This window comes from Formica exsecta, unplaced genomic scaffold, assembly GCF_003651465.1.
Source record: "Formica exsecta isolate Colony F162 unplaced genomic scaffold, ASM365146v1 scaffold108, whole genome shotgun sequence".
In the NCBI taxonomy this organism is placed as follows: domain Eukaryota; kingdom Metazoa; phylum Arthropoda; class Insecta; order Hymenoptera; family Formicidae; genus Formica; species Formica exsecta.
In genome coordinates this window covers 49180-58296 of record NW_021848419.1, presented here as the reverse complement: position 1 = coordinate 58296, position 9117 = coordinate 49180, and the positions used below count along the sequence as shown (strand labels likewise).

Below are 9117 nucleotides of genomic sequence, written 5' to 3'. Positions count from 1 at the left end.
GCTCTTGGCGAGATCCGAAAACAAGTGGCACGCCGGAACGAATTCCGGAGTACGTGGTCCGCACCCGCATTCCATGTGAAATTATTTTAAAATGTTTTAAAAAACAGTTAAATATCCTCTCTTATGAAAAGTATAATACGAATAATTTTTAGTAAGCACAGATCTTATCGATTGCATTTCATAGAAAAAGAAGTTAAATATTTCTAGGACAAGATAATGACTTCTTTCAATTGAATCTCGATACTAATGTGAGTCGCATGAATATACGTTTAGATAGAGAAATATGGCATAGTTACATTATGCTCTCGACAGAAGGTCACAATGATGGGTAGACATGTTCCTGGATCTGGATTTTTGTCCACCGTCACTAGATGCGCGCGTTCAGGTATCGGGATGATGGCCGTGTACATGGTTTTGTTTTCCAACTTGAAGCCACTTGCGGGATATGCTGATCAATGAAAAAAATATATACATCGAATAGCGAGGAAATATTTGTTAAAATATAGACCGGTATAAATTATTTATCTGTGTCATTAATCAGATTACTGAAATATAAATTAAATCGTTTGTCATCGACTCGACAAGATTTGTTTCCGGGACAAAAAAAGAATATCGATATACCAGTCATGTTGGAATGTTAGTAGCCCGGGAGATGTCTGTGCATGCGTGCGCGCGCGCATATGTGTGTGCGTGTGTATGTGCATCTAAACTTTCGTAATTATTATCATGTCACCCGCAGAGATACGCGACGGCACTCGACGCCGCGATGTTTCCAAATATTATCACTCGGTATATACGCGCTTTACTTTAGATTGCGATGCAATTATAGAGAGATAAACACATTAAATATTATAAAATTATTTAACTGCCGCGGACGGATGCTGGTTTATTCGTGATCCATATAACTTAAAACCGCTTTATAAAGCTCATGTGAGGTAGTTAATAAATAATTTTACGTATACGTTGCACAGAATTACAATAAATATCATTTAATCCTATTTTAAAATTATTTTTCTTCGAAAAAATGAGTCACAATTGACCTAGAATTCGCTGCCCGAGGATTAATTTATTAATTGCAAGTTTAATGTGCATGAATGGAATATATTATTTTAAAGTATATTTTAAAATATATTATTTTAAAGAAAAAAGATGTTATAAATTATCAGTATACATATACATAAGAAGTTCCATGAGGAACATCTTTCGTTTGTTGCTAAGCTAACGTGAATATTTAGAATCAAATGGATCGCGAGAATTCGTGGCGCTATTGATCTTTCGGTCGTGTGAAGCTCACGTTGTGTTCTACATACGCGCGAATTAAATCACTTAGAGGGATGAAAACAATCGTGTTAATTTCGGTCAGATACCACGCATTTTGTTCAATGCTTCAATGTTTTCCGATTTTATTCGTGTTATTTATATCACATTCAGAGAAAAATATAACAACATTTTTTTTCAACTTTAACGCTTGATTAATAATATTTGCTTTTTTAAATTTTGACGATAATTTAAATCAGCAACGTTTATCGATATTACGCTATATTGCATACAAAATATTTGAATTATTGATTAGATCGAGGAAAGAAAAAAGGGAGAGAAAAATAGCTCTATAATATATAATTAAACATTTTATAAGCTTACTTTTGAAGTACGCGGCTAAACCGCCAGCAATAGCCAACAAGGCAACGGCATTAAGCAGAATCTGTATAAATCTGAAACGTAGTCTTCCCGTAGTCACGTAGTGGCTGCTAGTCATGTCCCTGATTATCTGAGCAGAAACAGACAAACGGATACATCAGGAATTCAGAACATGCATTCGCAAAATGCACACTATGATGTTAGTACCGAAAAATATAAAACGTGATACAAACTATGTAAATGTGCATTTACATAGATTTAATTGTCTAATTTCGAAATTTAAAAATTCGAAAGAAGTCTAATTTGTATATAAATACAAATAAAGCAAAGGGAGATACGAGCCACGCGCAATAATTAGAGCGCAAAAGTAGTTTATTATAATGTGTTAATAAAAAGCGTACGGTCTCATCTTCAGCACAATTTTAACAAAGGTTAAGCTAACTCAAGTAAATACGTTACAATTTTTTAAAAACGAAATAAATACATAATTAAGTTAAAGGCGGTCAATTAAATAAAAGCGGTGGAAATAACTCTAATTTATATATTTAATAGGTCAAAAATAGATCTATAATAATTAATATTATTAACGAGAAGCCAATTAACAGTATAAAGCTTATGAGCTCTGATGCGACTGGAATAAGTCTACGGAATGTCGAAGGACTTACGAACAATAACTTTGAATTACGAAGAAGACGAACACTTTTATTTTATCACATTCAGCGTTTTTTATGGTATAAATAATGGTCCACGGTTTTGATATCGTTCACGGAACATGTTTGTTCGCAAAATCTATATATAACGTACAATCGTCGCGAGATCGGCATATATCCTATTGCGCGAGATTATTTCGATTTGCTACTCGTTGCTCTGGCTCGTAAATTCTTTATCGTCAGACTGGCTAAATCGTGGTAATCGAAAGCATTCTACCTTCGCACCTCACACAGATTTGTCACGGATTTTTGGTGTTAGAACCAATTAGGTGGTCGCATTGATCTATACGCCTAAATTCGGCCAGCGGACTACTTTATTTACTATTACTTATAACATGCACAAGTCGCGAGTATATCGGCGAGGCAGCGAAAAGATCAGGCGTGGGCGGAACCGATCATAATGAATACATTCTTCAACACATATCTCATATATTCCATCTTTCACATTTGACAGTTATGTTTGGCTTACTTACTTTGTGATGCAAGGAACTATTGTTTCCGTGCATTCTGACGATGGTCTGCAAACTGGCCGGTGTGCTTGTCGACTTCGTTATCGGCCTGCCGGATGAGTTATCAGGCTCCGACACCAAAGCTCTGTCTGAAAATTAAGGACGATATCGATCGTCTTGAGATTTCTTCGTCGGGGTCCATTTTTTTAATAATTTACAATGTTTCCAGGATATAAACTCTAAAAATTGTGATAGAAACACGCACACGAAGAATATATAATACACGTTAAATTTTTTGCAGATTAAATTTTCTCTCTCAGAAACTTTTTACTTCTTTTTCCTCTTATTTGCTTTAGATAGACAGATTTAACAATGATATAACGGAGCAACGATGTATATAGAATAAAAGAAATCAAGATGACGTGCGCGCGCGACAGGAAAGAAGAAAACTTTTCATCTTGTTTCTCACGCGCGTCTGTCGCATTTCGCGGAGGCATTTATCTGTCATTTTCAAGAAGCAGCTTTGAGCTTCACGAAAAGAACAGAATATAACAAAGAAATTTCAATTTTGTACTCTATATCGTAAAGAAGAATATATCTCCCTTATATCTTAAGCCTCTGTTTGAATGAATTTTTATTAAGCCAATATATTATTTATATACATAATATCTTTAATTTAATTTCATTAACGTATTTTATTATATATCTACAAATATATAATATTAATTTACTATTTTAATATGTATTTAATAATTATAATGTATATATAATTTTTAATATAAGGGTATAAATCGTCATTATTATATTATTATATGCGCTTTTAAAATCAATCTTATTGTAAGATTTAAAAAATCATTACGGGACATTACATTTTATAAAAATTATGTCGGAAAAAGTTTTCCCGTTTTACGACGCTGCCGTTCTATCTGCTAATGAATTCTTTACTAACGACAGCGCTTCTTAAAAAGACAATCATTTATTGTTAGTAATAAGCTTTGCGAACTAATCATACCTGGGACTTTCCCGTGCTTGTGAGGCAGAAGGGGTGCTTCCATTGTCTTGCTGGTATAGCTGGGCGAGCTGGTCTGACTAAAACTATCCGAGGAAACGTTACTGTCTTGTCGGACACTGATAGGTTTCGGTACAGGGCTTTGACAAATGGCGCTTAAAGGCGGCGGTAGATTCGTCTGCGTTGCCTTTGGCAATTTCTCGAGTTTCTCGCTGCCGCCTCGTTCCTTCCTGAGATTATGTTGTAGAATATTCCTGGCCCTTTCCATATCGCTCTCATATTTGCTTCGCGTTATTGAATGCTGCTGTTCCTGCTCCACTGACCTCTCGCCGTGGAAACGTTTGTCGAGTTCCTGCGGGATACCCTCCAGGTCCTCGTATCTAAATATAACGCGAATCGCGCTTTTACATTCATTGTGCGGGTCAATTAGTCTGCATTTGTGAATTAAAAAACGCGTTGAAAATAAAGAGAAAGCGGTATTTATCGCACCTGGGTGGCTTGTCCTTGTTAATCCGTCTCTCCATCTCTTGACGTCGACGATAATCGTCGTCTTCGTGCAAACGTCTCTCTAGATTCTTTGAGGCCGCTTGCAGCTCCTCAAACTTTGATCTCCGCTCGCGATTAGCTGCCAAAATCGTCGCGTACTTTGATTCGTCTTTCGGAAAGATCTCCCTTCGCGGTAATGACGTCTCTTCCCTGGGCTTGTCTTCGCTTGATTCCTTCTGCTCACAATTGCTGGATTCGTTCTCTTTCGAGAACTTTGACAATTGCTGCCTATATAAAAAGAAAGAATCCTCTTGAGATACAATGGCTAAGATGAGGTTATTTCTCGTATTAATATCTCGTAAGAACTAACGTAAAAAATGATTAAGATTATCAGATTTGCAATTATCAGTAATTAACCATTTGTTCAAAACACTGACTAAGATAAAAATATTATTTCTTGACATTCACAAAGCTCAAGCAATTAGTTTCTTGAAATTATTACTCTTGCCTTGTTTAAGACCTAATCATCATACACACATTTATATATCCTAAAAAAATAGTAAATTTATTGTAATAAGTACGCGTTTCTATAAAGTGTCTTTTTTTCTATAATATGCGATTTATATTTTAAACTACAAAAAAATTTAGAAACAGAAAGCAAATGCACTGATAGTTGCTAGAATACCTGGGTATTCTTTAATGCATCGAACAGAGTCTAGACTTACGCTTCATTTAACGAACCTATCGTGAGCGTAACCGTCTGTAATATCTTGCTCCAAATCGACCCAGACTTTAGAGAGATAGAGATAGAAAAAGAGAGAAAGAATGCAAGCATGCTTCACGGTAGTGAAGCGCGGCAAAATCCTGCGTTCGAGTAGTTTTAACGTAGAGTATTTTATAAGTACTCGGCGTTAAATATGACGGATCCTATATAAACCGATATATAAACCCGATAATATATTTGCACGATATGATGCACAGAGCGATACAATAAAATGTATTGCACAATCATCTTTTCAAGAGATTATAAGAAAATATAGATAGAGTTATATAATAATCATGTACATATCATAACCATGTACAATATCTTATAATAAGAATTAGAAAAATATATAATGACCTATTATGCTGCGAAATGGTAGCAATGCTTTGTCGTTGACGAGTGTCCATTCGGTCGTTCGAGTCCTCGAACCTTGCTTCAGCGCTCTTAACAATTCTCTCGTGGAGCCTCTTCTCGAGGTCCAACGAGGCCTTCTGCAGCTCCTCGAAGCTCGAGTTTTGCGCGAGCTTACGCCCTTCCTGAAAGTTCGCTCGCTCGAAGTCGACCACGAAATCGTTACATTCGTTCATTTTCTGCCCGTCCTTTCCGCCGTAACTTAACAAATAATCCTGCAATCCGCGAAGATACGAAAAAAGGCATAGAAATTTCATCTTGAGTTATAGCTCGATGAGCTAATGATTTTTAATGACGTCGAAGCAATTGACACAAAATTAATTCATTAATTCGTATTCAGGATAACGCAAATTGACAGATATCGACTTGAGTGCTATTAAAAAAGAGGAGATACTTTATTCTCAGCATCTTTCATTGAATGAGTTTTTTCTTGTATTATAAATGACTTTTTAAAGTATGGATAATATTTAATCTACTTTTTAATTCCATATCAATATTATTACAAAAACGTGTTTTAATGGACGCTTCATTTTTCTTTCTATTTTGATTAGGACATAGTGTTCATGGACAGATTAAAATCATGAAATAATGTATAATCCAATCAGAACATTCTATTTTTTGAATAGCTATAAATAATGACACTTCCAAATTGCCACTGTTTTTCCATAAGACTATTCGTGTACTATACTCACCTGAGATTCCTGATCTTGATCTCTGAAAGGACTCAAGTCTATAAGTTTTTCATTCGTCGAGTCTATATTGTTCCATGCAGTCAGCAACCTCGATGCGGACGAAGAATCGCTTGCCTTGCGACGAGTCACTTGATTATCTTGCCTGGGTGTGGATTTCAGGGGTATAGGTTTCTCATTCTTGCTTCTCTTCGGGATCGCCGGCGGCCTCAACGGAATCGGAGGTGGTGCTACCTGTATGTATGCCAAAAAAATAGAGCAATCTATATCTCCTTATCGTTCAGTTTTTAAAATGCATATAGGAGGAGTTTCTTTTTGTTTCCTGACCTTGTTATTTAAAAAAAAGTTTTTTTGATCTCGATTGTCGATATCGGATAATACACATACAGAAAATTCAATAAAAGACGATAAGGAATTAAATTTTTGATGTAAGATGTTACTCTCTCTTAAAGTTCTTAATATTGTTTTTGATTAAGTTTGCTTTTTACTTCTTCGCATTTAACGACTTTATGAATTGTAAAGTAAATTTTGGAAAATTCTCTCTTAGATAAATAGATTGGTAATTTATGGTGAAAACATCACCATTTCGTAATAGATGTTCAACGGCAATGAGTTACACGATTTACGTAAATTGACGCGAAAGTTACACGCGAAGTTACAACGCTTATCACTGTTCGAAGATAAACATCAAGTTTAATCGGCTTGTTGATACACTTAAAGTAACACGCAAGTTCATTAGCTCTAAACATTTAAACTCTGCATGAATCACGCTTTAATACCTTGAGCGCTTTAAACGTGCATTTAACATTTATCGCGGATGCTTTGAGAATCATCATAATTTTCCTTTTTAAAATAAAAAGAGTTTATTGATAAATGTTAATTTATTGACGCTTTAGTTAATGCAAAGTCAAAGATATAAGCCTTGATTTCCACTAATAAATCTAATAATTGCATATACAATCGTTTTTATATAATATATTAAAATTTTTTTTAAGGTTTATAAATACTAGAATAACGAACCAGTATAACAAAATTTATTATCTGTATAATTAAATTATCTTAGATAATCCTTCCATTTCTCTAGAATAACACAAAATGCAAGTTTAAGAATAAAAATAGCGAATAAATTTGTATTTATGTATTACTTTTATATGATAAAATATATGACAAAAGTTTTATTATAAATTAAAAATAAATTACTTATTTTTAGCGCACAAATCATAGACCAAATGAAGAACATTTAAAGTACAATGAAATATATTATACATTTACACACACAAGATAACTAATTTCAAATATTCATTAAAGATATTTCAAAAGCAACATATTTATATACAAAGGAAAGATGTTTTAAATAAACGTTACTTGATTTTAAAAAATTAAAAAATAATAATCTTGAATAGTGAAGTCATATCAAAGCTAGTTTAAATTTTTCAAATAGAAATCCTCTTAATTTTTTTATCGCATATTCTTGTAGCTAACATTCGTGTACATAAGATCAGGATTTAAAATTTTCTAAGACTTATTACCGAAACGGGTTGATGATTTAAAAGAATGAAACATTCTTCGGAAAGTTTTGATTTAAATAAGAAACAAGATAAAAAGGAGGAAAAGAAAAATTATTCAATTAAACTTACTTTTTTAAATAGTAATTCAAAGGTGGAGGGGTGGCGAATTTGTACGGTGTTTCGTTTTGTGTCTTATGTCGGCAGCCCGATGTTCGATTCGTGGTTGCTCTGGAGATGATGCCAAGTGAGGACACTGGTGGCACTAAGTGCCTAACTCACGAATTACGATGCAAAAGCACAGAGTAAGACTGCGTGAAATTGAAGACCGGAAAATAAGTATGTAAGTCCGTTCGAGTCCTCTTTTTATATCTCTCTTTTCGGGGTGTATTCTAATTTCTAAGAGTGGGAATCTTCCAAAACTTCAACGAATTAAAAATTGTGCCAGTGTCCTCATTAGGCGGGGTATTTCTCCTACTTTTCGAATTTTTACTCGTGGTGATCGTCGATTGGTGATCAGTTCAGAATCCCTTGAGCTCTAGATTTCCCTTATTCACGTGATCTGATTAGAAAAAGTCTTACTTTCTGTCGTTACTGAATGCGTCGTCACAGAAGTTGTGTCATTGTTGATTTAGTTGTATTCGTCAGATATTTCGTGAGAATTTTATTATCTTTTCAGAGTTTATTATTCCGCTGGGAAATTCTATTGCGAGGGGATCTACCGATTTTTATTTATTTTTAGGCGACCGGCGCGGTTTCGTCACCGGTCTCTCGAGTCTTTCCCACGGTTACTCGTAGATATAGATATTGTCAAGTGACTAAATGTTTACGGAATGTGTGACGCAAGATGCTCTATTTACCGAACGACTGATTTCTATCACCGATCGATTATCATTGCCGCAACTTTGCGGAAGGAAGGAATCGTGGAGTCGCCAGGACGTAACAATATTTTCTCTAATGTTTACAAGATTGTATATATTACTGTAACGTAATCAATCTTGCTTTTTGCAAGAGACCATTGTGCAGAATTTTAATTTAACCGGCCAATCTTTCCGTCTGGCAAATATTAATTTTCAAAGTAGTAGTGTACCACTAACTACGAGGATGGCTTTAGTCTCCTGATTTAAGATGTCGAAGTTCTATACATATACGTATATATATACACGTTGAAATACCGACGAGATGCGGTTGCAACTTTCCAAACTTATCTGCGTGGGAGGAGATACAGAGTTTGAGAATCCCTTTAGTATCTCCTACCTTTCTGTTCTCTTTACTCATTATAACAACTTTCCCTTTAGTATGTTTCAATTATCCGATATACAATGTTTTATCAAAAGAGATAGCTGACATCCTATAAATATGCATTAATAATTAATATTTTTTTTGGCGAAGGTGCACGCCAACATTATAGCAAATATATTTGTTTATTTATATATATTTGATATATAAATGGATAT

General features: G+C 34.5%; 1 protein-coding gene across 2 annotated transcripts in view; it reads right to left on the bottom strand.

Moving 5' to 3' along the window:
* LOC115234652 (atrial natriuretic peptide-converting enzyme) overlaps nucleotides 1–9117 on the bottom strand; it is a 46113-nt gene that overhangs the window by 16066 nt on the left and 20930 nt on the right. For both annotated transcript variants that reach the window (XM_029805876.1, XM_029805885.1), the window contains exons 4-10: nucleotides 6159–6389; nucleotides 5413–5681; nucleotides 4296–4580; nucleotides 3810–4186; nucleotides 2822–2946; nucleotides 1642–1768; nucleotides 297–448 (exon numbers count right to left, since the gene is read on the bottom strand). In XM_029805876.1, the coding sequence (XP_029661736.1) occupies nucleotides 297–448; nucleotides 1642–1768; nucleotides 2822–2946; nucleotides 3810–4186; nucleotides 4296–4580; nucleotides 5413–5681; nucleotides 6159–6389 (1566 nt within the window). The remainder of the gene's footprint in view (nucleotides 1–296; nucleotides 449–1641; nucleotides 1769–2821; nucleotides 2947–3809; nucleotides 4187–4295; nucleotides 4581–5412; nucleotides 5682–6158; nucleotides 6390–9117) is intronic.